Below are 27943 nucleotides of genomic sequence, written 5' to 3' on the forward strand. Positions count from 1 at the left end.
CCGGGGCGCGCGGCGCCATGGCAACGGCTGCGGGGCGGCGGGGCGGTGCCCGCGCCGCGGGGATTGGTGCTCGCGGCTGTCACTCAAGCTGCCGGGCCGGCGGCTGGCTGCCGAGCGCCGTGTGATTGCCGGCTGCCGCTGTCGCTCGGCCGAAGCCTCGCGTCCCGTTGGGCGGACGCTACGTCGATCATGACGCGCGGGGCGGGTCTCGCGGTGTCGCCTCTCCTCGCCGATTGGCCCAGCGTGCGGCCGTCGGGCGACGCACCGGGGCCACCGTCGCAGTCCGCACGCCGATTGGCCGCCTCGCCTGCCCATCTTGGCGGCGGCGGGGGCGGGAGCGACGCCTCGCCGCCACCGCCCATTGGGCCGCCGCCCGGTCCCGCCTCCCCGCGGCGGCTGCCGATTGGCGGAGGGGCCGCGCGAGGCGGGAGGGGGAGGCGGGGGCCAGGGCGGGGAGCGCGAGCGGGGCCGGCGGCGGCGGCGGGGCTGGGAGCGAGCGGCGGCGGCGGCGGCGAGCGGGTAGCGGGGGGGGGCGGGGGCCGGGGGGCGTGGGGCGGCGGGGCCGGGGGGCGGGGGGCGCCTTGACGGGCCCGGGCGGGGCCCGCGGGGCCGGGGCCCGGGGGGGGCCGCGGGGCGGGGCGGGGCGGGGAGGGGCCGCGGGGGCCTCGTGCTCCCGGTGCCCCGCGGGGGGGGGGAGCCCCGGCGGGGCCTCGCCGCGCGCCGCCGGTGGGGTCCCGGCTGCGGGAGCAGGCCCCGGGTCCGATCCCGTCCCCTCAGGCCGCGGCGGGGGGCGAGGGGCGGCCGGGCCCGGGCCTGGCGCGGGGACCGGGACCGGGGACACCACACCCGGACACCCCCCCCCCGGGGCACCCCCCCGGCCCCGTCCGGTTCCGGTGCCCGGCGGGGCCCGCAGGAGCCGTCCCGGCGCTGAGCTCCGGGCGCCCAAGCCCGGCCCCGCGGCCCGGCCGCTGGGGTGGTGACAGGCGGGGCCGGGGCACGCGGGCGGCCCGGGGGCGCGGGGCCCGGCGGGGCTGTGCTGCGCTGCGCCGGTGGGGCTTTAACCCTCGCCCTGCTCCCCCCCCAGAAATGCTTTCTCTGAAGAAATACTTCACTGAAGGCCTCATCCAGTTCACCATCCTGCTCAGCCTGATCGGTGTCCGCGTGGACGTGGACACCTACCTGACCTCGCAGCTGCCCCCCCTGCGGGAGATCATCCTCGGGCAGAGCTCGGCCTACACCCAGACCCAGTTCCACAACCTGCGCAACACCTTGGACGGCTATGGCATCCACCCCAAGAGCGTAGACCTGGACTATTACTTCACGGCTCGCCGCCTGCTCAACCAGGTCAGGGCCCTGGACAGGTTCCAGGTGCCCACCACCGAGGTGAGCGCCTGGCTGGTGCACAGGGACCCCGAGGGCTCCGTGTCCGGCACCCAGCCCAGCGCCGGCATCGCCCTCGAGAACGGCGGCGGCCTGCAGGATGGGGGCGGCCCCGACGGCGGCGTGAGGGAGAGCGGGGCCGAGCAGGGCTTCGGGGAGGAGCTGGAGGACCTGGGAGCGGTGGCTCCCCCGGTGAACGGGGACCTGACCAAAGAGGTAGGCAGCTCCTTGTGCGCGTGCTGGGGGAGAGGGGGGGCTCCTGGAGAGCTCGGGCCGGGCCGGCTCTCGCTGCTTCGACGGCCGCCGAAGCGAGCGGTGCTTTGCGCGCGGCGTGTGCTTAGCGCGTGGGAACAGCAGGCTCCTGCCGGGGAGCTGGAGGGGCCGAGGGGCGGCGCGGTCGGGGGCTCCGGGTGTGTGTGCGGGGTCGTTTTTCCTTTGTGTTGGCTTTGTTCTTGGTCTTGAAAGCGGTACTGGAAGGGGAGAGCGGGCCGGGGCCAGCGCTTCAACGCGTGCACGTAGCTTTGTGTTGTGAAACCGATAAAATAACGCCGGGAAATAAACACAGGCGTTGGGTAACAGCCCCGGCCCAGGTGTCGGCGGGGTGGTTGGGTTACTCGGCTCTGGAGCGCGTCCAGTTGAGATGTTTATGGCTTGGTTTTCATCACAGAGGGGTGGGGAGAGGTGAACTGGAAAGTGGTTTATTTTTCTGTCTGGGCATAACCTTTCAGATGCTGTGACGCAATCGAGCCCCGGTCCCTGGTAGCTGCTCCTCTCTGTGCTTTTTGGCTCTGCTTTCTTTGTCACGGCACGTTCAGCCTCGACGTCTCCCTGGCCACGCCGTGTGGAGGACGTTAGTGCTGAGTTGCAGCGTCGGGCGCTTCCAGCGTTGCTGCTGTCTCCTAAATCGGTCGGGTCTAAGCTCAGGCGAGCTGCCGAGGAGTCGGGGCGTGGAGAGGGCAGGAGCCACCCTGCCGCCGCGGTCCCTGTCCCCAGCAGGGGCGCCGGGGGGCTTTGCAGGCGGCTCTCGGGGATGCTGTGGGTGCTCATCACGTGGCTTTGGCTCAGCGGGAGGCCGGAGATGGTGTAAAGAGAGCGGTGTGAGCGGTGTGAACACGTGCACGCGGCAGGGACCATGGTGGCCGTTGTTTCGCGTGGCGCTGCCGCAGGACAAGCGGCTGGTGCCATGGCCGTGGGCAGCCGTGGGACCGAGCCCAAACCCCCCCCGGGCCTTGCGCCCGCTTTGTGGAGGGGTCCCGGGAGGCGCCGCCGCCTCGGAGCACAGCGCAGGCGTCCCCACGGCTGGGCTCTGCCCCCGTAGCTGAGAGGCAGGTTTGTTTGGGAAGCGAGGGAGACTTTGGAGTGCCCCGTGCAAGGTCACGTGCGGCCTGCGGAACAGTTCCTGTTCTTCCTCCTCCTCCTCCTCCCCCTGCCCCCGGCTCCTGGCTGCAGACCTGGGGCCTGGGAGCGCGCCGTGGCTGTGGCTGCCCAGCAGAGCCTCGGAGGAAGCGGGCTCGGATTTTGGAGAGGGCACCTGCAGGCCAAGGGGGGGGGGGTCGACAGCGCTGCTGCTTTCTGGGGCCTCAGAGCGCAGCCGGGCCGGGAGCAGCAGCACGCGGGGCCCAGCACCCTGCTGGGGGAGATCCCCGGGGGGGAAGCCCCGGGCAGCCCGGGTGGGCAGAGCACGGCTGTCCGTGTGTCTGTCCGGCTGTCCGTGTGTCTGTCCGGCTGTCCGCCCAGCCGGCTGCTCCCAGGGGCAGCGCAGGAGAGCTGTGCCTGTGGCAGCCCGGCCGGCCCCGCGGGCTCTGCCGCCCTGCTCGGCCCCCTCGGGCCCCCTCCTCCTCGCAGCCTTTTGCCCCGGGCTCCGGGGCCAGGGGAGGCTCCGGTGGCACCGGGCCCAGGACGTCCTGCCCGGCTGCCCCGCCTCGGCACGGGCACGGCGCCGCCTTCCCCCGGGGCCGGCAGCGGCCGGAGCCTGGGCCTGGGCCTGCCGCGGGGACGCTCCAGAGCCCGGAGTCCCGGTTCAGGGCCCTGCCCCGGTGCCCCCCCCCCCGGTGCTCCCCCCCCGTGCCGCTGTAACCCCCCCGCCCCCGCCGGGCCGTGCCGGCAGCAGCAGCGCCCGGTGCCCCGCAGGGCCGGGGCCTGGCCCCATTCCGTGGCCCGGTGGAGCCGGGCGGGCGCTGGGGCGGCGCGGGGCGGGCGCGGCCTCCCCCGGGAGCGGGGCTGGTGGCGGCCGGCGGCAGCTGGGGCCGGGCAGGGCGCGGGGCTCCCGGCGGGGCCGGGCCGGGGCCGGGGCTCGGCCTCCCGGGGGCGGCTCCCGGTCCCGCGGGGCTGCCCCGGGCGCTCTGCGGGGACAAAGCCCCGGCCCCGGCCGTTCCCTTCGCCCTACGGCGCAGCGGGGCCGGGCGGGAGGCGCCGTTGCCGGTGTGGGGGAGCCGGGCCCCGAGCGCTTCCGCGGGGACGCAACCGGGGGCACCGCGGGGCGGGGCCGCCGCCGCCGCCGCCCGGTCCCGGGGCCGCCCCGCAGCCCTCCCCCGGCCCGGGGCCGCGGCCCAAGGTCACCGCGCCCGGCGGGGGGGGGCGGCCGGGCCGGGGGGGGCGCGGCGGGGCCGCTCGGGCCGCGGCCCGGTGCTGCGGCGGCGCCCGCGGGGCGGGGAGGGCCGGGGGGGGGGGGCGCGGCCCCGGCCGTGCCGCAGCCGGGGGAGGCGGCGGGGGGGGGGGGGGGGGCGGGGGCGGCTCCCCGCGGTCACCGGAGGGGCGGGGCCCGGGGCCCGGCGCGGCCCCGCTGCGCCACGGGGGGGGCGGGGCGGGGCGTGCCGGGGGCGGGGCTTCCGCGCCGCGCGGCCGCCTATTGGGCGGGGCGGCGGCCCCCGGCGGCGGGGATTGGCGGCGAGCGCGGGGCGGGGCGGGGCCCCCGGCGGGGCGCGGGGGGTGGGCGGGGCCCGGCGGCGCCGCATCCCGGCGGGGCGGGGCGGGGCCCGGCGGCGCCGCAGCCAAGGTAACGGCGGGGGAGGGGCGGGCGGGGCGCGCCGCAGCCCGGCCCGGGCGGGCGGCGGGGGCCGAGCGGGGCCGCGGGGCGGGGCGGGGGCGGCGGGGCCGGGGGCACCTGTGGCCGGCGGGGCGGGGCGGGGCGGGGCGGGCGGGGAGCGGCTCCCGCCGCCGGCCGGGGATGCGAGCGCGGCGCCGCGCCCCGGGCAGCCCGGCCCGCCGCCCCCCCCCGGGACCATGAGCGGAGCGCGCCGCGGCCCGGGCGGCAGCTGGGGCCATGAGAAAGGTACCGGGGGGGGGGGGGCGCCGGGGGGCGCGGCCGGTACCGGGGAGGGGGCGGCCGGGCGCGGCCCCCGGTGCGCGGCCGGGGCCGGGTGGGAGCGGGGCCGCCCGGCGCGGTCGGGTTGCATCAGGTGGCGGCGACTGCGGGGATGGCGGCGGCGGCGCTGCCCTCCCCTTATGCAAATGGCCGGGATCGCACCACGGGGCTGATGCAAGGCGGCCGCGCCGCCACCGCCGCCACATTGGCCCGGCCGCCTCCTCGCCCTGCGCCGCCGCCGCACCGGGCCGCCCCCGCCATGGGGAGCGCGCCCGCCCGGCCCCGCCGCAGCGGCAGAGGCAGGGGCAGGGGCCGGGGCCGGGGCCGGGGCCGGGGCAGAGCCGCCCCCGGGAGGCCGCGCCCCGGGCTGCGATGGGCAGCGGGCGCCGCGCCCCGCCGCAGGAATGGTGCGAACGGGAGCGGGGCCGGGAACGGGCTGGGGCCGGGGGCTGCCGGCCGGGCGCGGGGGGCCCTGCCCCGGCCCCTGCCCCTGCCCAAGGAAACCTTGTCTGCCTTTCAGGACATCGATTTGATTGACATCCTGTGGAGACAGGATATCGATCTCGGCGCTGGGCGAGAGATTTTTGACTACAGCCACCGCCAGAAGGAGAGCGAAGTGGACAAAGACCTGAGCGATGGGAGGGAGCGCGGGGACGGCTGGCGGAGCGCAGGGAGCGAGGGCCTGGACAGAAACCTGCTAGTGGATGGCGAGACCGGGGAGAGCTTCCCTGCGCAGGTAACGCCCGCGTCCGTCTGCTGGCGTCCGTGCCCGTGGCGATGCAGCGCCTGGGTCCGCGGCCCGCTGCCGGCGCAGCGGCATCGAGCGTGACTTTGTGCGGGGCTCTGCAGGGCGAGGGCTGCCCGGGCAGACAGGAGGACCTGACGGTGGGAGGCGCAGGCTGCCTGCCGGGCCGGGGAGCTGCGGCGAGGCGGGCAGGGTAACAGCCGTGTTGCTGCCGGCGTGGCGCTAGGACGAGGGCTGCTGGCTCGCGCTGTGCCTCTGGGCTGTCTGGTGAGGCAGTGGCGTGGTGCAGCGTAGGCAGGCGCAGTCCCCTCCAGCCTGAAACCGAGTGCTGGCAGGGGGTGAGGCTCGCTGGGAGCGCGTTCCCTTCCCTCCCCTGGTGCGCTGAGGGGCAGCGCTGACACTCTCCGGAGCAGGAGGATGGAGTCTGCGAAGCACTGGGTGGGGCCTCTGGCTCTTTTTGGATGCGCTGCAATAAAGCTGTGCTGTAGGAGCTTGTTTTTCACCACCACCTCCCTAATCCTGGGGCTACGATCGCTTGTGTTTTGCATCAGGTGCCTGGCGCGGAGGATCAGACAGCTCTGTCCCTGGAGGAGTGCCTTAGGCTGCTGGAGGCCACCTTCCCTTTCGGGGAGAACTCGGAGGTGAGCGGCGGTGGCTGCAGAGGGGGCGATGGCTGGCAGCCTGCGGACGGCGCTCGTTAGCTCGCTGGGATTTCAGCACCTCTCGTACCCCAACCCAGACCGCAGAACGGGCAGTAAATTGGGTTAGGCTGTGTAAGGAGGCTTCAGGCATCACGCCCGCAAAAGTAGCGGTGGGGGGTGGTCACAATTAATTAAAGACTTCTGGCTTTGCTTCTAATTAGTTCATAGCGAACTGCGGAGGAATAGCTGCAACCGGTTCGCTTTGAACAAAGGAGAAGCAGTTGCCGGCGTGGAGGTGGAAGGGCACCCGGGGATGGCCGCCTTCCTGGCCGCCGCTGCTCAGCCAGGGACTGACTCTGCCTCACGTGGTTAGTTTCCAGCTGCAGATGTCTCCACCCTGAGCGAAGCTGTGCCCAGCGAGAGCCGGCCCGCGGGCATCCAGAGCAGCCTGCTGTCTCCTCTCCTCCCAGAGACCGAGTCTCCCTTCGACCTGGAGCAGCAGTGGCAGGACCTCATGTCTATCATGGAGATGCAGGTCAGCTCTCGCCGCGGCTGTGACGTGGGATCGGCGTCCGGAGGTGGCTGATGCCGGCCGGGGGGGGAACCTGAGGGGTGGCCGTGGGAAGGCGTTCGCCCTTCCAGGCACGTGTTACCGCTTAGCTGAATGCTTAGCTGAATTTAAAGTAGGTTCAGCGGCTGTTCCGAGCACCTAATTCCCGGAGAACTGGAGTTTGGGGTTAGTAACAGCTGCTTTGGTTCTGTCCCGGTCTGTGCAGTGACACTGTGTGCCCGCGTGGGTGTTGCTGGCAGCGTCGTAAACCTCCTGCAGCTGGCAGATGATGCTGGGGTCACTGGAGACATAGCTCCTTCCCTGGGATCTAGAAGCATTGTCCTCCCTTCCTTGGTGTGCGCTGGTGGTGAAGGGCACTGGAAAAGGCAGGGCTCGAGCGAGGTTTATTCACCGGATGTTTCCCGTTCTTTCAGGCTATGGAAGTGAACAACACGACCGCTGAAACCCTGTACAACGGCACAGGCGGGGACCTGCTGGCTTCTAACTACAGCCTCGCTCCAAACACTCCCATCAATCAGAATGTCAGCCTGCATCAGGCCTCTCTGGGCAGCTGCTCCCAGGACTTCTCCCTCTTCAGCTCTGAAATCGAAAGCCCCTCCATGGCTGGCAGCTCAGCCCTGCTCCAGCTGGCGCCGGACAACTCCACCGGCCTCAACACCACCTTCAGCTCCACCAACTTGAGCGGCATCTTCTTCCCCCCGCAGCTGAACAGCACAGTCAACGAGACGGCTGGCCCCGAGCTGCCCGACCCGCTGGGCGGCCTGCTGGACGAAGCCATGCTCGATGAGATCAGCTTGATGGACTTGGCTATTGAGGAAGGTTTCAACCCGGTGCAGGCCTCACAGCTGGAAGAAGAGTTTGATTCTGACTCAGGTCTTTCTCTGGATTCTGGCCACAGTCCTGCTTCTCTTAGCAGCTCAGAAGCCTCCTCCTCCTCTTCCTCCTCCTCCTCCTCTTCTTCCTCCTCTTCCTCCTCCTCCTCCTCCTCGTTTTCCGAGGAAGGAGCTGTCGGCTACAGCTCAGACTCTGAAAACGTGGACTTTGAGGAAACGGAAGGGGCAGTTGGGTACCAGCCCGAGTACAGCAAGTTCTGTCGCATGAGCTATCAGGACCCGTCGCAGCTCCACTACTTGCCTTACCTGGAGCACGTTGGCCACAACCACACCTACAACATGGCGCCGGGGACGCTGGATCCCGAGGAGCCCAAAGTGCCCAGCGCAGGGAAGAAGAGCAGCAAGGAGAAACCGTCGGAGTTCCTGGACAAGCAGATGAGCAGGGATGAGCATCGAGCCAGAGCCATGAAAATCCCTTTCACCAACGACAAGATCATCAACCTGCCCGTGGAGGAGTTCAACGAGCTGCTCTCCAAGTACCAGCTCAGCGAGGCGCAGCTGAGCCTCATCCGAGACATCAGGAGGCGAGGCAAGAACAAGATGGCTGCCCAGAACTGCCGCAAGAGGAAGCTGGACACCATCCTGAACCTGGAACGGGACGTGGAGGACTTGCAGAGGGACAAGTCCAAACTGCTCAGGGAGAAGGTGGAGTTCCTCAAGTCCATCCGCCAGATGAAGCAAAAGGTGCAGAACCTCTACCAGGAAGTGTTCGGCCGCCTGCGGGACGAGAACGGCCAACCTTACTCCCCCAACCAGTACGCCCTGCAGTACGCCAGCGACGGCAGTGTTATTTTGATACCTCGCACCTTGGCCGACCAGCAGGCCAGGCGGCAGGAGAGGAAACAGAAGGACCGGAGGAAGTGAGGGGGGCACGCGGGAGGAGCGGGAGACTCGCTCAAGGTAGAACTGGAGAAGGGCTGAGCCTGGAAGTGCTTAGAGGAACTTTCATGCCTTCTTATCCAATATATCTTCTCAAACATGACTGCTGCCGGTCAGTGTACAGGAGGGACTGCGGGCACTGCACGCTGCGTTTGAGGGCTCCCTGCGGGGAGGGACGGGGAGGAGCGGACAGTGCACTGGCGAGCCCAGCACCTTCCACAGCCTGGAATCCTTTGAGCGCAGGAAACAAGCTGGCATCACTGGTGGGGAGATCAGCAGAGGCGGAAAAACTACTGTTAGGAACTGGCTTTAAGTAAGAAAAAGAGATTTAAGCAAATGAACTTAAGCTATAGGAGAGACATTTTTCTGAACTTCCAAAGTTCTGTGATTTCAGGTAGTTGGGTTTTTCTTTTTTTTTTTTTTTTTTTTTCCTTTTCCTGAACCAGTTTTGACATCGGTGTGTGTGATTCGACCTGACTTAATTCCAGATTAGCCAACATCCCTTCCTAGATCAGACCAGTGCACACATGGAAACACGCAAGTGGTGCGACTTCCATTAACCCTTTCCAGTCTGAGGGAGCTCAGGCAGGGCTTGTGGGAGAGCCCTTACCGTATGCGTGGGGGAGCTGGGACGCCTTGGGGGCACCGAGCTGGGGCGTGAGGCTCTCTTGGGGGCAGGGAGGGGGGACTGGGAAGGGTTAACAGAACCAGTGCGCTGCGCATCCCCACCGCACTCACAGAGCATGTCACTGCCGCGCCAGCCCCGTGCTGGGATGCGTTAGATGAGAAGGCACGCAGTAGCCTGCATGCAGACGCTGTCTTCTCCCACTGACTGGCCGAGGAACCGCTTTGGGGGGACGTGGGGAGGGTGGGGGCAGCCAGGGCCCGCGGGCGCGGGGCGGGTGTGCGGCAGCGTGGGGCGGGTAGAGCCTGAGGCGTGGCGCGCTCCTACCCCAGGCCGTGGGCTTGTCACTTATAGAACTAGACATCTGTTAGGATTCCTGTTTCTTAACCGCGCTTTGATTTTGTAGGGCTTCCGCCCTGTTTTCCCTATAGGGTCTAGAGTGCTTGTGTTGAGTAAAAGGGAGAAGCCCAAACGTTCAAAGCTGCTAAATGTTCTCTTTGCCATAAAGATTCAGTGTAACCGTGTGATCACATTATAGGATTCTCTTCTGTCCCTAGGTGTTGGTCTGACTTCCTTTGTTTTAAGGAGGGGGGTGGGGGTAGTGCCTTGATCACTGTTGGTCTCCGCCACGGAGACGATCCTAGAAGCTGTATTTACAATATAGCACAGCTGGGAGTGTACCGACTTTACCAGCAACTGAAAAGCTTAAAATGGCTTTCGGAGCCAGTCCTGTGCATGTGATACGGGGTGAGGGCGTAGCGCTGAGGGGGAGCGGCGCGCGGAGACGCGGGTGGTAACGGAGGAAACCTGGTAATGCCAGAGGAAGCGAGCTGCTGCCGGGGGGGCTGGAGAAGCCCGGGGCAGCGCAGGGCTGCTGAGAAGGAAGACGTCTGGCGTGGGCACACGTTTTCCAGGCTGTGGGGAAAGGAGCTGCGTCTCGGAGTGCGGCATGGGGGGGCCGCGGGTGCTCGCTGCGTTCGCTGCGGCCCTGAGGGGCGTGCGGCAGCCGCGCCGAGACCACAGCGGGGCTCCCCCATCCCGCACTCCTGAGATCCAACAGCTTTACTTACGCGTGAGATGAAGCACAAGTGGTGGCGATGTGGGTGTGGGGAGGTTGGAATGGAGCCCTGCGTGTATGTTTTAAATTATTTTACTCTTATATACTTTATTTTAATGATCTGTGACCTGTCAGGGAAAGAAGAGAGATTGTGTGAGCACAGGACAAAAAATAAAACGGCTTATTCACTGTACAAGCATTCGTTTCATGTTTTTATTTTCCTATTATTATTTTTATTTTCTTTAAGCTGAAGCACGTTAGGGAAACTAAACCGCGTTTCTGCGTGGGTCCTGCTCCCCACCAGCAGCTCCTGGCTCCCTCCGCTGTGCTGCAGCTGGGCGCAGGGCGGGTTTGCCTCGTGCTCGGGGCAGGAGCTGCAGCCGGCCTGCCCTGCAGGTAGCGGCCTCAGGGGAGGGGAAGAGGAAAGCCTCGCCTCGCTTGTGGTGCTTGCGGAAGGGAAACAGGCTGGAGGCTGCAGCCCTCCCCCCCATGGCCCCAGGCTCCCAGAGGCAGCGCCCTGTGCCCAGCTCTCCCCTGGCCGCACCAACGGGCGGCACGGCCCCGGCCCCGCTGCCCTTACACCAGCCCTGGGTTCGGCCACGTCCAGGCCCCAGCACTGGGCACAGGCCTGAGGTTTGCTCTGGTTCGGGGGCGCTCAGCTGGGGCCCCGCAGCCCAAGGGGCTGGGCTGGTGGGGAAGCCCTCAGGCCTCCTGCTCTGGGGCTCACCGAGCAGCTTGCACACAGATCCAGCCACCCTCCTCCGAGGCCTCCGTACCCCCGCACCCCCACCTCGATGGCGGCAGGCACTGCCTTTCCCTCACCTGGCCTCTAGTGGGGGGGGCCGTCATGAGGTGGAGCTGCTCCCGCAGCTCTAAATTAGTCTTAACCATGCAGAGCCCACCCTGAGAGCCAGGACGCTTGGCAACAAGGCCCTTGGGGGCACCAAAGCCGTGTCCCCCCCCCCCAGGCCCACGCCCAGCCAGCTGCCCGCAGGACCCACACGGCGCTGCTCGGCTCCCCTCTGGGGCGGGAAGGCCGGCCTTCCACCGAGGCTTTCTTGGGGCAAACGTGGTTCCCCCCGGGACTGAACCTCCCCTGCAGCACTGGCAGTTCCCCGCCTCCATTCCAGGGAGCAGTTTGCCTGCTGCTGCCGGGAGCTGGGCGCTGAGCCCAGGCCAGCCCCACACAAGCTAACAGCTCAGCCAAGGGGAACGCAAAGCATTAAAATACACGCTCTGAGGTGGTTCCAGTCTCTTCCCGGGCCCTAGGGGATTTATTTCAGCTATTACTTCAGGGCCTGTTTTAGAACTTAGTATCGGCTTGCAAAGAAAACCAAAAAAAAGCCCAGAGGATTTCCCCCACCCCAGTGGCGCTCAGGGAAGGGTCCAGCCCTCCGAGATGGGGTCAGCCGCCCAGGAGCGGGGCTCCCTGCCTGGACCCCAACCCCCAGTGAGGGGCTGGCCGGACGCGCACTTGAGCAGCTCGCCGGCAGCACTGCCCCCTCCCTGGCGTGCCCTGCGCTGTCAGAGGCGCAGGCTGCCTGCCAGCCCCTAATCAGGTGAAGAGCAGACCTTTCATTTTCCGAGGCAGGAAGCACTTAGCCGCCAGCGGGGCCTCCTGCCTCTGATCTCGGCGAGTGCCCTGGATTTAACGAGCGTCCGGCCGTGCGCGCCCCCAGCGCAGCCCCTGCGCAGGCAGCAGCAGACCCGGCCCGCGCCTCCCCGCTCCAGCCCGTAGCGATGAGCCCGCTGCCGAGCGGGGCAGGCCCCGCACCCACCTCCCAGGCACAAATCACTCGCAGTGCTCGGCACCGTGAGGGACTGACTCCAGCTCCCCGGGCGGTGCCGCGTCCCTCTCGCCCCCTGCCCCAGCCAGAGCCAAGGAGCCGAGGCCCAGCCCGGGACGGAGCCGCACGCAGCTTCCAGCTTCCCGCGGCCATCGATCGCCCCAGCGCCTCCCCAGGGAGCCGCAGCCCTCTTACGTTCAATTAAGTGGACGTTACTCCTTCCAACTCCAGTGATTAATACAGGTTTAATTGCTGCTGCTGCTGGCTGCTGGGGCAGGGAAGGCATTTCTCCGCACCGCTGGGTACGGGCCGTGCTGCTGCGAGGAGCCTGGGTTTCAATGGGCCGCATCGTTTCGCAGCCCTAAGTGCTGGCAGGCGCTGGCAGAGCGGCCAAACACCACCCAAAACCTCACTGCTGCTCCCTGCTCCGTCCCACACCCTGCGAATTCTGGAACCTTCTGCGCCAGAAAGTACCGTCCTCCTCAGGACAGTTCTGACCCCTTGCTGTCTGTTACTGCCAGACGGACTGGGCAGAGGTGGGTGGGTTTGGGTGGGTCCATACACAAGAGCTTGTGGCCTTCCAGCAAGGCCAAACCCAGAGAGAAGTGCTGTCGTTGCCATCTTCAACCAGTCACCAGAATCATTGCCAGAGCTTTAAAAACCCGTCTGTAAGTGCAAAGTGCCAGAGTCTGCTCAACGTTCAGAGGAGAACTGAAGTAAAGGGCACTTACCGCGCACCGCGGGTGAGCCTGGTGCCGGAGCAGCTGCAGCGCACGCTTCCCATTCAGGCAGGATCTTGGAGCACATCAAACAGGTCCCAAATCAGAGCTGCTCGTCTTGCCTCCAGGAGCCTCCTTGACTCTGGCCTCTAGACACTGAGCTCCTCTGCGACACTTCTCTTCTTCAGGTGGAAGTCACAGTGAATAAGAAGCTGCTGCCGGCTGCTCCGAAACTCCCGTTGCTGCCAACACCTAGATCAGAGCCAGCAGCTAACTCGGGCTGCATCAGAGCTAACCTCGTTCAGCACGAACCGCGACTGCAGGCTAACTTCCCTCTGTGACCTGCTCTACACCTCGTCACTGATCTCATGCACAAAGAGCTGGAGGAAGGAGCAAGGTAGAGAAGAAAAAAATCAGGATTATAAATCTAAAATTTTATTGAGACAAAAAACTGACAGAGCTTGGTATGAAGTTAAAATCCAAACACGTACTTTACATTTAAACAACGTTTTCACAGAAACCTAAACACATGCTTTTAAAAAAAGGTTTGTACAATGCAAGTCTAGATACATACCACCCTACAAGGAGGTGCCAGGAGTCTGGTGGGGCTCATGACTCCAGACATTAAATAGTTCAGTATTTGTAATAAATTGGATTAAAAAAAAAAAACCCTCAGAAGATTCAGGGTAACTCATCTGGCACCAGCACCAACGTCTGGCTTCCTACAATCACTTGGTATGGGAGAATATGGAATTGATTTTCCTTGTGCTGCTGTTGATTTTCTCTCTCCCATACGATAAAACTGAAGGGATCCCCATGCTGCTGGCTGGACAGTCAAATTACGGTGAGAAAAGGAACAAGTAGTCAGAAGTCTCTCTCCCCCCGATTTTGAGAAATAGCACCTTGTAATGGAAAGAAGGGTAGAAAGGCTTTTAAGAGGTTAAAAATCCATTCCTACCCCGCACCCCACCCTCCCACATACAATGCATGTGTCAGTAACTGGCAGTTCTGCTTCAGGACAATACGAATCACAAGTTTGCATTTTCACAAGTCTCCCCTTCTCCCCCCTCCCCCCCCTAAAAACTGCTTTCAGGGCTTTGAGGACCTTGGCTCCAGAGATTTGGACGTTCACAGTTTCAGTCTCATGTCAGTGTCCCTGTCTCCCTAGTTCTGTCATCAATACTGGGCTCTTTTTTTTCTTTTTTTTTTCTGTTTTTCTTTTTTTGAACTCAGGTTCTAAAAAAGATCTGGAAATGATCTGGAACATTGTCACCAGACCTCGTCTCCCTCCCTCCCCAATTAAACAAGAGACCCGATTACCCCACATCCCTCCCCCCCAGCCCCCCAAACCGATACACCAGTAAATAGCAAAAGGAAAAAAAAAAAAAAAACTACACACATGCTACGCCGTAAAAATGCAGAGTTAACACTATTGGGAAGAAGGCTGTGGGTTGCTGAGATGGTCTTTGAAGAACAAGCAGTATCCGTCTGCACTCCCTTTCCCCAGCCCACCCATCACCAGTGACAGTCCTTCATGGAAGGGGCTTTGCCTCCTCTCCCACGAGCTGCGAAATGGACAGCCTGGAAACAAACATCTGCACCCCCCCGCATCCCCTGCCCTTCCCTCCCCCCCAGTGAGCCGGGCTGGTTTGAATCTGTACGCAGCATGAAGCTGCACAAAGCAGTTGAGCAGCTGCAGGGCACAGAAACCATACTGGTCTCTTCAAAGGGCATCTTCTCCAGCCATCTCTACGCTCCCGACCGAGCAGAGCTGCGTTCTCTCCCTCTTGCTCAAACCCACAGTTCAGATCTTTATACAAAGGCTGGCCAGAGCGGGTGCCAGGGGTTAGTTCTTGTCCTCTTTCTTGTCATCGTCCTCTGAGGGGTAGGAATGCCATGTCAACCTCTCCTCATAGAACGAGATCACCACCTGGGGGCACTTGATGTTGGCTTCCTTGGCAGGGACCAGGTCGGCCTCGTCAGAGTTCTTCCTACAGGCCAGAGCAGAGGTGCAAGTTAGGGGGCTGCCGAGGAGAGGCGGCAGAAGTGGAGACCGGAGAAAATCAAGAAGCAGCTGGAAAACGGAGCAGTCCCCAGGCCGCTCGGGGGATCCAGGCAAACCCTTCCCGAGCGGCTCTGGAGCCGGGAGAAGCAGCACGGAGCCCGGGCTCTGGGTCGTCAGGCACGGGGACAGCAGCCCAATCGAAGCCGCAGCCCTGCCCCAGCCGCTCTGTGCTTCTGAGGCACCGCAGGAGCCAGCGGCTCCCGCGCCTCCGCCTGGCTGCTTTGGCTCCCACCTGCGCCAGCGACAAGCCCTGCTCCACTACGGCCGACGGGGACGCGGTCATCGTCACAGCTCTCCTGGGGCGCAGCCGTCCAAACTGCGGCCCGCACCACGACACCATGCCCCTCTCTCGCCCCAAGCTCGCGCCTGCTGCGGGGGACATCTTAAGAGCCACGCAACCCCAAGGGCCCTACCTGCTCGTTTCACATCCACGTTAGCCTCAGCGCAGAGGGTCACCTCAGGCAGCAGCGCCATCGCAAGAGATCTCATGCCAGGTAGCAGGGACTCCCCAGGCGCAGGTCCTTCCCTCTCTGGCACAGAATAAGTGAAGAAATGACAGACACCAAGACACACTCACCACTTCATCAGGAACATGAGCTCCCCGCTGGAATCCGTGGCACCGATGATCCGTTCCGGCTCAAAGCCCCGGGCAAAGCCTCGCGGTTTCTCCGACTGCAAGAGACAAGTTCCCACTTGTAGCATCGAAGGGCGACAGCCGCAGCCCTGCTTCCAGTCGCCGGGACGCGCTGCAGGCTGCTCACAAAGGCTCTGCGCATCGGATGCTCGGGCCGCACGGACTAAGGGCAGCAGGGCACCGAGACGACAACTCGGGTGCAAGCCCACTGCGCTCAGGTGAGCTGCCCCAGGACCGCGTGCCCTGCTCGCGCTGCAAAGACCGGATTTCCCAGGCCTGGCCACAAAAACTGAGGCTGGCCAAGATTCAGCAGCTCCTGGGGTGCAAACCAGGCTGCGCAGCCCTTATCCCAAGCAGCTATGAGCACCCTGCGAGGCTCTGCCTCGCCTTGTTCCCTCCCTTGAAGGGGCAACAGGCAACCCCTGCCTCCCATTTCATCCCTTGTGCAGATATTCAAGAGCAGCTGCGGCTCCACGCTTCTTTGGTTCAAGAACTGGCCTCTCAATCCAGTGCTAGGAGTAGCTCTGGGTTCTCTCACAGGCCTGGCCTAGGGAACAGCTCATGCCTCCCCTGAAAGCTGCAGCTTTTCAAAAGCGCTTTGGCTGTGCCTCGCGGAACTGGAACAGTCTCCCCTCTGTGCAGAACAGTTTGACTGAGGCTACTCCAACTGCCGGACACCCTGCCGAGTGCAGAGCTGGGGAGCTGAGCACAGACACCCCACCCTGTCTCACCTCCTCCTTCTTCTTCTTTGGTTTGCTCTCTTCCCCTTTATCCTCCGTGTCAGACTCTGCTTTGCGTTTGCTTCCCTCAGACTTCTCGCTCTCATGTGCGGTTTTCTGGGACTGAAGGAACTCTGCGATGAGGTCTGGGCAGTCAAGGTTCTCCTCTGGCTCCCATGTGTTATCCTCACTGCAACCAAAGCCAACAGCTTAGATTTACACACAGGGACCGCATACGCAAAGTCCCGGACAGCGGGGCGAGCAGAAATGCTGAGAGAAGCAGCAGGACGGTGGTGTCCTCGCCCCACGAAACAGGCGAGGGCAGGGATGCCAGAGGCCAGGGCAGTTACTTCCCTTCTCGGGAAAGAAAAGCCATCCGTTTTATCCAGCTGCTTGTTGCACGCTCCATCAAAGGGGTGGAAGCCCCACCGGACCACCAGGGCACTGCACAGCCCGTGTGTGGGACTTTACACCTAGGCTGGGCTCACAGTGCCCTTATTAGAACTCAAGACATTTAGCACCGCCTTTTTTTCTAATATATATATATCATTACAACTGCTCTTGGCCTGGTAGCTCCATTTTACAGACAAGGAGGCACGGGGAGACGGAGCCAGCGGCTCGGAGAGGCTCTGGGAGCTGACGGCAGAGATGCTCGCAGCGGAGCAGCCCAACGCCCGCCCCGCAGGCACTTACTCGGAGAAGCCTTTCCACTTCAGCAGGTATTCCACCTTGCCCTTCACCACTCGCCGATCCAGGACCTTCTCCACCACATATTCCTCCTCCTCTTCCTCTAAGACCTCTTCCACTTTCTTCTTGTTCTGTTTTTTTCCCATTGTGCTGGCCAGTTTTTCAGCTTATGGGCGACGCTGCTGGAAGGGGAGAGAGGACGACACGTGTGTGTCAAGGCGGGCTGGCCTTTGCCAGGGAGCAAACACGCCGGGTACAGAGGCAAAGCACGGCACCGAGCGCTGCTTTAGGGGAAAGAGGCACACACGAAGCAGGAAACGCGCGCAGGGATGCGCCACAACGGTCCTGCCCAGCGGAGACAAACGGGAAGCTCCAGCGGGAGCTGCTGCCTTTACGCGGCGCCTTTTTGACAGGCGGCTTTGGCCTTTCTGTGCCCCCTGCACCTTATTTCTCCACCAGAGTCCGCCTGGTTCTACCCATGCCCAGACGGGAGCCGTCCTCGTTTCCCACACACCACTTCCCAAACCTCGCCGCTCCCACGTGTTGCCCACCAGTCTCCAGAAGCGACGCAGAATCTTTGCCAGCTGCCCCCCGCCCTGCCCGTCCCCTGCTGAGTCCCCGGCACCCCCGGCCTCCTCCCTCCCCATCCCCACCTCGCCGACCTTCCCTTCAGCTCGGCTCAGAAAAGATCTGCAAAGCTACACAGCAGCGGGAGGGAGAAAGCTCGCCGCTGACATCAATTAGAAGTTAATAATCGGTTAATCCCGGTTAAACACAAGTCACAGTCCCTGGTCCTGAGCTCCCCTTGTTCTTCCCGCCGGTGGATCACGTACGCGCACGCGAGGAGATCCATCCAGCTCACCGACCCTAAAGATGATTTTTTTTTCCTAACCTCCTTATCTGTGAGCTGTTTGAACAGCCGTGGACTCCTGCGTAACCCCGGCGCTCCCCGGGAAGCAGCAGGGCTCGCAGGACACGCTGACCCGGCCCAAGGCCGCCCGCCCCCAGCACGGCAGTGCCAGCGGCGCGCTGCAGCCGTGCCCTCATGCCTGGGGGTCCCCAGGGGACAGCCCCGCCGACAGCCCCCGGGGAGGCCCCGCTCGGCCCCAGGAGAAGCGCGGAGCCCCCCACCTGCAGCCTCATCGGCAGCTTCTGCTCCACCGAGGTTGGGGCTGGGCAGCAGCCCGCGCAGAGCAAGCTGCACCGATTCTGACCGACCAGAGGGCCAGGAGGCCGCATGAATTTTGCACAGAACCTGTGCAAATCGGGGCTATTTTGTAAGGCACCACAAAACCGCTGCGGATTTCCACCGGCCGAAGGAGATGCCGGAGTTGGGCAGGTCCCAGCTCTGGGGGTGCAGCCGGCCGGGCGCCCTCCTGCACGGGATGCTGCCGAGCCGCGCAGCTGCCATCAGAGCCCCGCTCAAAGGAGGAGGCTTAGAAAGAAACACCGCCGAGCTCAGCAGATGAGCCACTGGCTCAGGCCACCCCAAGGGGCTGGGAGGGAGCGCGGCCGCGCCTGCACGCTCCAGAGCACCCTGCCGGTGCTGCCACCCCGCAGCCAGGACCCTGGGGCAGCCACGGCGCACGGGAAAGCCCAGGCAGAGGGGAGCGCTCGGCCGCTCGGCGCACCGCACGCCGGGCTCCCGTGGTTGTATTTTGGGCCTCGCTATTGCTCTGCTTCCAACCCTGACCGGGCTGCAGATGGGGACAGGGAAGAGCTTGTTCTGCCGCTGCGGGCGCTGCGTAGTGCTTAGGGAGCTCCGGTGGCCACCAGAGGCGGGGACGGGACCCACCGTAGGCGCTGCGCGAGGCGGTGAGAAGCCCCCGGGCCCGCCCGCGCCAGCAGCAGCAGCAGGGACGTTCCCCAGGTGGGTGCCGCCGCTCCCGGGTCCTTTACTAAACAAACACCCACAAACGACACCGAGCTCCGGGTGACGAAGTCTTCCTGCGCGGTCCCTCGGGGGAGAAGCACAAGCCGCCAGCAGCCATCGAGACGGGGCCGCGCCGCGGAGGCTCTCCCCTCCCGAGGCCCCCACCGAGAGGCCGGGCGCAGGCGAGGCCGGGTGCGGCGGGGCCGACAACAATGCGGAGCCGCCGCCAGCGCCTAATCCCCAGGCCGGAGCCAGCGCTGCCGCAGGAAGCCGGGGTCGTGTTTCACTCTGGAATTCCTCCGGCGGCTCCTTCCTCCCTCCGTGCTCCCCTTGCTCCGGCCGAGGCCGAGGAGGCTCCTGGCAGCGCCGGCGATGCGGCCTGGGGGGCACGGCGGGGCGCCCCGTCCCAGCAGGGCTGCGTTCGGGGCGCCGGGCGGCTTCCTGAGAACGCCCGCGACCGGAGCCCGGCCGCGGTCAGCGGGGAGGCACCGGGGCCAGAGGCGGCGAGCGGGACAGGCAGGCACGGGGAGAGAAGAGAGGGGCTCCGGAGCAGCGCGGGCACAAACTGCGCTGCGGAGCCACCGCTTATTGCGGGAAGGGCAGGGAAGGCGCAGATGCAAGGGCAGGAGCCTTGGAGAAGCCCTGCCGGAGGGAGGCAGGGACAAACGTGCGGCTGCAGGGGGCCGCCCTCCGCGACCAGGCGGCGAGCACACGGCGGCTCCAGGCCTGCTCTGCGCAGCACGGCCCGCGCCTGCTCCTGCTCCTGTGTCCTGCTCCTGCCTCGCCGGGCCGCCACCGGGCGTGCTGCTGGCCCTGCTCCCGCAGCAGCCCGGAGCCTGCAGCCAGGGGGTGCCGGGGGGGGGGTAAGGGCCGCAGCCCGCGGTGCCTGCTGCTCGCCCGGTGCCTGCCGCTCGCCTGGTGCCTGCCGCTCGCAGGGCACAGGCTCCAGCTTCCAAGGCGGCAGCAGAGGCGAGCTGTGGCACAGCCTTTCGCTGCACTGCAGCCAGCAGTGTGACAAAGGGACTTCAGCCCCAGCGAGGCGAGGACTTCGCGCTGGCTTCACCCACAAAGCGCCCGAGCTGCGCCCTCGCCCCAGCCCAGGGGTGCCTTTGTGGAGCCGAGCTCTTGACACGGATTTCAGCCTTCTGCCACCAGGAACCCCCGAGTTATTAACCCCCCCCCCCCCCCCCCGAGTTATTAAAAACACGCCGCAGCCTCCCAGGGTACCGGCTGGCGTCTGTTCCTCGGAGAAAGCCGCAGAGCTCGGACAGTCCCCGGCGACTTGGGAAGGCAGCACGGGGAAGGCCGGCCGCAGGCGGGCTCCTGGCCCTGGAGCTCCTAACAAACGCCTCGCGCTGGCACCGAGCTGCTCCATGGGGGTGCAGGACTGGGCCGTGCCCCTGCCTGGGCCGTCTGAACAGGGCGGACGGCTCCTCTTGGTTCCTGAGCCCACTCATGCCTAAAGAATTTGGGGGTGGATCCCCGAGCCCAAAAGAGGTCTTGCTAGCAGCGCGTTGTTTCCCATAATTCGGCTCCAGTTTTCTGTACGTCGTGTATGGACGAAGTTGGCTCACACCGAGAAGTCTGATTTCTAGGCTCAGGATGGTCCTACCCTAAATCTTTCCGTTTTCATGTGCTGCTTCTTACCTAACGCTCAAGGCACAGCTGAAATCCTTCGTGAAGAGGAAAACAGAACAGGGAAGGATCAGAAGAATGACTTCTTGGTCTGCAGCTAAGAGGAAAAGGATCCAGGACACACCTAAGCCACTTGAAAAGAATTCAAACTCCAGTAAAGGGCCAGGAAGGAGGAGGCCCAGCACCAAGGTGCGCAGAGCAGCCCGCTCCTCTGGGACGGGAGCGGCAGGCAGGGGAGCGAGAGGCAGAGCTGCCAGCACGTCCCTGCAGCACGGCAGCAAGGGGCAGGCGCTGGGCTCACGAGATCTCCTGGGGAACCGCACCCAGGTGGCAACACGGCCCCCGGCCCCGCAGCGCTGCTGCTGTGGAAGCCGGCGAGGCGCTGCCCAGCCCTCCCGGGCTGCCTCCCGCCGAGCTCCTCGGGGGGTGAGCAGGGGGAAGGAGACCCCCGCAACAGCAGCGCGGAGACGCAGAGGTTCGGTCTGAGCACAGAGCAGCTCCCTGAGCTGCGTCTTACAGGACTAACAGCGCGGCTCAACTTTAATGAGTTTTAAACTTAAAACATTTCCTCCTCCTGCCTTCCTCAAACTTGGCGAGGATCGCTCGTCTCTAAAGGCTTACGAGCACGCCAAGTTTACTCCACACACGCCAGGGAAAGGCAGCAGGCATCGTTCTTTTGAAGTGGGAAGCAGCACATTGAGCCTTTCACTCTCCAGAACCTGAGCGCAGCAGAAAACATTTCTGGGAAGTCTGAGTGAAAGCTCGAGCCTTTGAGCGGAGCCCAAGCTGACAAAAAGCCGCAGCCTTCAGGCGCAGCCACATCATTTCCAGTTAAATCGCAACCCACGAGGGAACGCACCTCCGGACTCCGGAGGAAGGCGCAGCAGCAGCAGCACTGCTCGGGGAGCCGAGGCACAAAGCCTGTCCCGCAGACAGGGACTCGGGTGGCTGCGGGCGCGGGCAGAGCCCCCGGGCCCCCTCAGAGCAGGCAGACGCCGGTGGAGGCAGGGCTCGCCTCCTTCCTGCCCCCTTGCACAGGGCAGAAAACAGCGCCCCGGGTGCCGCGGGGCTCCCGGCTCCGGCCCGGCGCCCCCTTGCCCCGGGGGGGTGGCACCGGGCCGCGCCGCACAGCCCCGCACCCCGCGGGGGGGCCCCGGGGCCCCTTCGCCTTGCGGGGCAGCGGCCGCCGGGCTCGGCCCCGCCCCGCCGGCACCGGGCGGTACCGGGGCCTCGGGGCCGACCCCAGCGCTGCCCCCGGCCCCCCCGGCCCGGCCCCGCCCCGCCCCCCGCCCCCTGCCGCCAACGAGCGCCCGGCGCTGCCCGGCGGCCGCCCCCCCCCAGCCCCCCCGGCCCCCGCCTCCCGCCCGCAGCCCCGACCCCTGCCCGGGCCCCGGCCCCCCCCCGGCCCCGGCCCCGGCCCCGGCCCCCTCGGGGCACCTCGGGGCTCCCCCCCCGGCCCCGCCGCCTGCCCCCGCGGGGCCCTGCCCGGCCCCGGCCCCCCCCGGCCCCGCCGCCCCCCCCCGGTGCTGCCCCCGGCCCGGCCCCCGCCGCCCCCGCGCACCTCGCCCAGCGCCGCCGACGGCTCCGAGGAAGCGGCTGCGGGCGGCGGGGGGGGGCCGGGGGGGGCCGGGCCGGGGCCTGGCGCGCTCCGTCCGCCTCCGTCGAACAAAAGAGCCCGGCCAGCCCCAGTACCCGCCGCGCGCACTGCGCCTGCGCCGCGACCCGCACCCGCCGCGGGGCACCCTGGGGGCTGTAGTCCCGCGCCGCCGAGCGGAGCGGGAGGAGCCGCCGCGCCGCGCCGCGGGGGACCACGGGAGTTGTAGTCCTCCGCCGCCGCCCCCCGCAACACCGCGGGCCTCTCTTTCCCCGCTGCCGCGGCGCGGAGACGGGCGGCCGGCACCGGGCGGGGCACGGCGGGGCGCGGCGGGGCCCCGTGGAGCGGCCGCCGGTGGCCGAAGGGTGCGGGCCGCAGCCCGCTGCCTGAGGCGCTGACTACAACTCCCATCGCACCCCGAGCCGGAAGGGGAAACGCTGCCCTCGCTATAAGGCCGCCGCGCCGCTGTGCGGCTTAAAGGGGCCGCGTCCTGCGCGAGGAGGTGAGGGGGGCGGGGGAGCGGCCCGGGGCTGGAGAGCTGGGGCCGTGTGCCTGGGGCGGGGAACGCGGAGCGCGGCCCCGGAGCTCCGGGCGGGGACGTGGGGAGGGCCCGGCCCAGCCCCAGCCCCGGTCCCCCCCGGCCTGTACCGGGGCGTTAGGCGCTGTCCCGGGGCCACCCCCGATCGGTTCCGGCTCCGTGAGGCTTTACCGGGGCTCGGCGGGGCTGCGGCTGGCGGCGGGGCCGGGGCCGGGGCCGCCCCCCCTCGGTGCCCCCAGCCCCGGGCCGTGGCCTTGTTGGGCGCCCGCCAACCCCCCAGCCCCGCCCGGGAGCAGGAGCCGGGCCCGGCCCAGCGGGGGCTGAGCTGCCCGGGGCCAGCCCCTGCTGCTCGGAGCGGGCCCGGGTCCCTCGGGGCCTCCCGGGGTCCCGGGGCCCTCCCCCCCGCCGCCGCTCTGCGCTCCCCGCGCGCTCCGCCTCGAAGCGGCCGGGCGAGGCCCCGCACGGCCCCCGCGGAGCGGCGGGGCCGGGTTCCTGGGGCGGGGAGCGCGGCTGCCCCCGGCCCCGGTCCCGGCTGAAATCGGCTCCGTCTTGAGAGCAGCCTCGGTGCGCGGCCGGCCGGGTGGATGCGGGCCGGGCTCCCGGCGCCTGGCAGCTCCCGGGGCCCGAAAGGCGAAGCGCCAGGGCCGGGAACGGGTGGAGGCTGCTTTGCCCCCCCCCCCCCCCCCCCCCCGGCAGCCGTGTCCCCTGGGGCCAGGGCTGTGACCGGCGGGGTGCCGCGCGGCCGGGTCACCCCGGGGGCTCCGGACCTTGCGAAACGATCCCGAGGTGAATCCAGGACGCGCCCGGTGTCCCAGCTCCCCCCAGGAGTTCTCCCGGCCTGCACCGAGCGCCGAGCACGGCGGCAGGGCCCTGCCTCGGAGGGCTGGGGGGTCCGGAGCGTGCCCCTCCTGGCCGGGGGCTGCCTCCTGCTCCCCTTCCCCAAAGCGCTGGCACCGAGTCCGCGCTGCTGTTGCGGAACAGGAATTACTGCCGGAGCGTGCCGTGGTGCGGCGAGCGAGCTGGCGGCGTCCGGCGGGGCCGTGCTGAGGGCCGGGGCTGGCGTGGCGCGCGGCGAGGCCCAGCAGCAAAGGCAGCACTGCTGCGGGGGCTGCTGCGGGGCTGCTGCTGCGGGGCTGCTGCTGCGGGGGGCAGGCGGCACCGGGGGGCGCGGGGCACGGCGCGTGCTGCGGCTGTGATGCGGACGTGAAATCGACCCGGAGGGGGAAATCGTGGAGCTGAGTTTGCTGCTGCTTCGGTTGGGTTGTGAAAGAGCCGGGGAGGGACGCAACGGAACGGCCTGCCTGCGTTGGGCGCTAACGGGGGGCGTGCTGAGGGGGCGGCCGGGAACCGGCCTCACCTGCGCAGGACAGCAGCAGCTCTCCGGTGGGCTGCCAGAGTTGCAGGCACCCCCGTTACTGTGGTGGCTGCGGGGAGAGCGCCAGCTGTGCGTAGAGCTGGGGCTGGAGAGCTGCTGGCAGCGTGGGACGGAGGCGTGGGCTTCCTCGGGGCCCGCAGGAGGTCCTGAAGACGGAGCGCTTGCTCTTGCCTTACTCAGTCCTTTGTCCCCTGCACAGATGTTTCCCTCTGGGCTCTGGCTCTAGGATGTTGGAGGGCCGAGAGGAGGTAAGAGTCCTTCTGACTCTGTGGTTTTGTCTGCTCCTGGGCTGGAGTTGGGCAGCAGGGGCGTGAACAGTCTTGGTCTGAGCGCCGCAGCGAGGGGCGCTGAACGCCAGGCAGGGTCTGCGAGGGGCAGCTGGTGCCGAGGGCGGTAGGGGCTGGGGGCTCCTGAGCTGCCAGCACGGGCGTTGTGCTGCTGGGGGCAGGACAAGCACCACAGGCGCACCGTGGCGGGGGGGGGGGCGATGCTGGTGCAGCCTCCCGGTGCTCAGGCAGCGTTTGTGCCGCAGGAGCTGACCACGGTGCGTGTCCAAGACCCCCGCGTGCAGAACGAAGGCTCCTGGAACTCCTATGTGGATTATAAAATCTTCCTCCATGTAAGCTGTGACTGGTGGAGGGGGGTGGACTGCAGAGCTTGGTCGTGCCGGGCGGGAGGCTCGGGAGCGGAGCTACCTGGGCACATCTGGCGGTGCTGAGTGGGGACGGAAGGAGCAGAGCCCTGGCTGCCCCGAGGGGAGCCCTCAGCCAGCCCTTCCCTGCCTCTGCGGCAGCCCTGTGTGGTCGGAGATCCGGCTTCTCGTGTCTTCAGTGCTCCCTGAGGCCAGTGGGGGGTTCTGTAGCCTCTGAGCTCAGGGTTTTGAGCAGCTGAGACCCTGCCCTGGGCTGCCTTGCTGCCCTCAGTCAGGATTATTCCGTGCTTTTGTTTCTGTTTTTGCAGACCAACAGCAAGGCCTTTACTGCCAAGACCTCATGTGTGCGGCGCCGGTACCGTGAGTTCGTGTGGCTGCGGCGGCAGCTCCAGAAGAATGCTGGCTTGGTGTAAGCCGTGAGCTCCCTGCTCTCCCCCACCTGCGGCCACGCGCCGCGGCTCCACGGCCCCGGGGATCCCCCAGGCTCTCTGAACAGATACGGACAGGAACAGCGGGGGGGGGCTTTCCCCAGACACAGACACGGGACGCCTGCAGCCCTGGCATCCAGCTGCTGCCCCCGCCGTGTCCCGTGTCTCCGTGCTCTGGCACTGCGGCGATCTGACCCTGAGCTGCTGCACCTTTCTTCCTGCAGGCCCGTCCCAGAGCTGCCTGGGAAGTCCGCCTTCTTTGTGGGGAGCACAGATGAATTTATCGAGAAGCGGAGACAGGGACTGCAGCAGTTCCTGGAAAAGTGAGTAAGGCTCTTGCACCCACCTCTGCGAGGGCTGGACAGGGGAGAGGAGGGCACGCTGCTGGTTGTGTGGCGGTGGTGGAGCCATCGGGGTCACCCTGGCAGCGTGGGGTGTGCGAGCTGTCGGGCAGGCTCCGTGTGCTCCCCGAGGCCGGCCTCGCTCACTGTGTTCTCCCCTTGCGCAGGGTCGTGCAGAACGTGGTGCTGCTCTCCGACAGCCGGCTGCACCTCTTCCTGCAGAGCCAGCTCTCGGTGCCCGAGATAGAGGCGTGCGTGCAGGGCCAGGGCGCGCAGACGGTGACGGACGCCATCCTGCACTACGCCATGTCCAACTGCGGCTGGGCGCAGGAGGAGGAGAGCCGCCCCGCGCTGCTGCCGGGGGGGGACCTGCGCGGCAGGTAACGGGCAGGGAAAGGAGCGGCCGACCCGAGGGCACGCGGCGGGGCAGACCCCGGCTCCCGCGCGGTGCTCAGAGCTGCTTTGTGCCGGCCTGAGCAGACCCGGCGCCCGGCAGCGCTGCGAGGCAGCTGGGGACTTGCTGCCTGCACCGCCCCTCGCCTGCGGCTGCAGGGCCGGCTACAGCCCGGCTCAGAACGGTCGGTGCCCGTGCAGGGGTTTCACTGGTAGCAAACAGCCCCCGCTGTGACGTGAGAGAAGCTGCCAGGCTTCACAGAGACCCCTGAGTGTTTCTGAGCTGCCTGTCCTGTCCTTGCTGCAGTTGTGTAAGCTGAGCGCGTGTTCCCCAGCCCGGTGCGCCAGGCGGGCAGGGTTCCTGGCAGGAGGGGAGCAGGGCTGGCTGTCCTGGGCTGCCGCCAGCATCTCCTGTAGCGCCCTCCGGGCTGCCCGCAGGGTGACCTGCTCTGGCCATGGCCGGGGCTTAGTGGAGAAGAGCTGAGTCTCCCAGAAGAACTTAAGCTGTGGTTTACAGACGTCTTTGGATGCTTTCCTCCCCTAATCTCCGTGGTGAGGAGCCGCTGAGGCTTTCACAACACGGGCCTTCCGTGCGTTGTCTGGGTGCCTGCAGCGTGCCGAAGGAAGTTCTGCGATTCCCCATCAGCCGCAGAGCCCTGCCTGTGCGGTGGGCATGAGTCAGGCACCTCCCCGGGGGGGCTGCCCCCGCGCAGCCAGGTGTTGGTGCTGTGCACGTGGGGGTCAGCTGCCCAGCAGAGGACAGGAGGGCACCCTGCACCTTGCACCCTGCACCCTGCACCACCCTTGCCACCCCTGCGAGAGGCTGAACAGGCGCAGGCATTAATTACCTGCACGCCCGGGTCCTGCAGCAGCGCGGGTTCCCCGGCTGTGCTCGCTGGCAGCGTGGTGTGGTGGCAGAGGTGCTCTGGGTCCCTGTCCTCCTCGGATAAGACACCCGCCAAGCAGGGAGCTTTGTCTGGTTTCCTGCGCCACCCAGCACCTGCGGTCCTTCAAATAGGAAGAGGGGTCTGGACTCCAGCATGAGACCCGTTTTTAAACAGAGCGCTTGGGGTTTAAGGAAGGGATTTGAGGGAGGGCAGCAGCCCAGGCTCAGGGGTGGGTGTGCGTGGCGTGGCTCTGGCCGCGCTGCCTGCCTCCCGCTACCGGCAGCGTCCCCGCGCCTGCTCGGGGCTCCGGGAGAGCGGCCGTGGCTGGGCAGGGCGGGTTGTGCCGCGAGGCCGCGGGGGGCCCGGCGCCCTGCCGCTTCCCCAGGGCCCTGCGCCCTGACCCGTCCTCTCCTTTCAGCTGTGCCGGCCCGGGGGGCCCACCGGGGCCCAGCTGCCTGGAGCCCCTCCCGCGCTGGAGCGACTTCGGCATGGACGACAGCCGCTCGGACAGCCCGGCTGAGCCGGCCGAGCGCTTGGGCGGAGCGCAGGAGATGCAGTAAATGGCTCTAGCGACCTCGCCTGCCTTCCTCGGGACCTGCAGCCCTCGCTGGAGGAGGGACCGCCGGCCGAGCCGGGGGGGCGGTCGGGCCGGGACCGGGGCTGCACCGGGACCGCAGCCTCGTCCTGGCTCGGTGGGTCTGGGGCTCGCGGGCTCTGTCTCCCTGCTGCCTCTCAGCTGCCCTCGGCGTCCCAGGCAGCGCGTTCGTGTCGCTTTTCTCTTCAGAGAGGGGACCTAGTGATTAGTGAACCCTGTGTGTGTTGTTCCCCCGGCCGTTGCTCTCTGCGCGGGGCAGCAGCAGGCTCGCTCAGGCCGCAGTGGCAGCCAGGCCCGCTGTTCCTGGCAGGGTGAGACGTGCTGTGACGTGCGGGGCCTCAGACGGGGAGGGGGAGCTGGCCGCTGCCCGGCACGGCTCCTCAGGTTCGTCCCCTGTCCCCTCTGCGTGGAGGCTGCGTTGCCCTGCTCACGGCTGCCCCATGCAGCCCCTGGGGTGCTGGTCTCAGCAGCGCAGAGCCCACCCGCGGGCTGCGTCCCATGGGGTCTCCTAGCAGTGTTTGGCCCCTGGGCTGCACATGGCTGGGACAAACAGCGCTGAGACCCCTGGGGGGGGCGAGGGGGGCAGTTTGTCTCCCCAAGGTGTTTGCGGGGCTGCCCCTTCCAGCTGGGATCCCGAAGGAGAGCAGAGCTCAGCGCACGGATTGCCACGCACAGTGGGGAACACGGGAGTGACAAGGGGAAGGGACTGGGGGGGTCTCACAGGCAGGGCACAGTTTGCTCGGAGCAAAGCAGCGTGCAACGGCCTTGGAGTCGGTGTCTGGCAGCGCCTGGGCTCTGCTTACTCCTGCTGCTGCTCCCTGTGCTCTCCTGCACCTTTTCCTCTATCCTGAGCACTGGTGAAGGCAGAGCCGACGTGCTCTGACTTGAAATAAAATGAAGTAGAAGAGACTTGCTGGTTGCTGGTA

At 66.8% G+C, this 27943-nt stretch overlaps 3 protein-coding genes across 7 annotated transcripts; 2 read left to right on the forward strand and 1 right to left on the reverse strand.

The window, feature by feature from the left end:
* The first annotated feature begins 371 nt into the window (after positions 1–371).
* On the forward strand, positions 372–10291 carry NFE2L1 (NFE2 like bZIP transcription factor 1). The gene is made up of 6 exons (XM_066981841.1): positions 372–519; positions 1085–1596; positions 5205–5420; positions 5981–6070; positions 6444–6605; positions 7055–10291. The coding sequence occupies exons 2-6, from the start codon at positions 1087–1089 to the stop codon at positions 8396–8398; spliced, it is 2322 nt and encodes a 773-aa protein (XP_066837942.1). The 5' UTR covers positions 372–519; positions 1085–1086; the 3' UTR covers positions 8399–10291.
* Positions 10292–13014: 2723 nt separating this feature from the next.
* CBX1 (chromobox 1) lies at positions 13015–21924 on the reverse strand. Of its 3 annotated transcripts, none has more exons than XM_066981847.1 (5): positions 21776–21924; positions 16713–16888; positions 16032–16209; positions 15244–15338; positions 13015–13503 (listed from the first exon to the last, which is right to left on the reverse strand). In XM_066981847.1, exons 2-5 carry the CDS (start codon positions 16850–16852, stop codon positions 13293–13295), a joined length of 624 nt encoding a protein of 207 aa, XP_066837948.1. In that variant the 5' UTR covers positions 16853–16888; positions 21776–21924; the 3' UTR covers positions 13015–13292. The 3 variants fall into 3 exon arrangements, with proteins under 3 accessions (XP_066837948.1, XP_066837951.1, XP_066837950.1); XM_066981850.1 differs by having other exon boundaries at positions 13015–14592; positions 21776–21920; XM_066981849.1 differs by having other exon boundaries at positions 16713–16885; positions 21776–21882.
* A 280-nt stretch (positions 21925–22204) lies between these two features.
* SNX11 (sorting nexin 11) lies at positions 22205–27926 on the forward strand. 3 transcript variants are annotated; one of them, XM_048050853.2, is made up of 7 exons: positions 22205–22310; positions 23921–23969; positions 24254–24340; positions 24682–24782; positions 25026–25124; positions 25310–25522; positions 26841–27926. In XM_048050853.2, exons 2-7 carry the CDS (start codon positions 23949–23951, stop codon positions 26980–26982), a joined length of 663 nt encoding a protein of 220 aa, XP_047906810.2. In that variant the 5' UTR covers positions 22205–22310; positions 23921–23948; the 3' UTR covers positions 26983–27926. The 3 variants fall into 3 exon arrangements, with proteins under 3 accessions (XP_047906810.2, XP_047906809.2, XP_047906811.2); XM_048050852.2 differs by lacking the exon at positions 22205–22310 and adding an exon at positions 23012–23132; XM_048050854.2 differs by lacking the exon at positions 22205–22310 and adding an exon at positions 23214–23351.
* Positions 27927–27943: the final 17 nt, after the last annotated feature.

This window comes from Anser cygnoides, chromosome 22 (assembly GCF_040182565.1).
Source record: "Anser cygnoides isolate HZ-2024a breed goose chromosome 22, Taihu_goose_T2T_genome, whole genome shotgun sequence".
NCBI lineage: Eukaryota > Metazoa > Chordata > Aves > Anseriformes > Anatidae > Anser > Anser cygnoides.

Coding starts and splice junctions, on each gene's coding strand:
- SNX11 (XM_048050853.2), top strand. CDS start 23,949: ATGTTGGAGGGCCGAGAGGAG. Junction 24,783..25,025: donor CAGAAGAATGCTGGCTTGGT/GTAAGCCGTGAG, acceptor TTCTTCCTGCAG/GCCCGTCCCAGAGCTGCCTG. Junction 25,523..26,840: donor GGGGGGGACCTGCGCGGCAG/GTAACGGGCAGG, acceptor CTCTCCTTTCAG/CTGTGCCGGCCCGGGGGGCC.
- CBX1 (XM_066981847.1), bottom strand. CDS start 16,852: ATGGGAAAAAAACAGAACAAGAAGAAAGTGGAAGAGGTCTTAGAGGAA. Junction 16,210..16,712: donor AAGTGGAAAGGCTTCTCCGA/GTAAGTGCCTGC, acceptor CTTTGGTTGCAG/TGAGGATAACACATGGGAGC. Junction 15,339..16,031: donor CAAAGAAGAAGAAGGAGGAG/GTGAGACAGGGT, acceptor TGTCTCTTGCAG/TCGGAGAAACCGCGAGGCTT.
- NFE2L1 (XM_066981841.1), top strand. CDS start 1,087: ATGCTTTCTCTGAAGAAATACTTCACTGAAGGCCTCATCCAGTTCACC. Junction 1,597..5,204: donor ACGGGGACCTGACCAAAGAG/GTAGGCAGCTCC, acceptor TCTGCCTTTCAG/GACATCGATTTGATTGACAT. Junction 6,071..6,443: donor CTTTCGGGGAGAACTCGGAG/GTGAGCGGCGGT, acceptor TCACGTGGTTAG/TTTCCAGCTGCAGATGTCTC.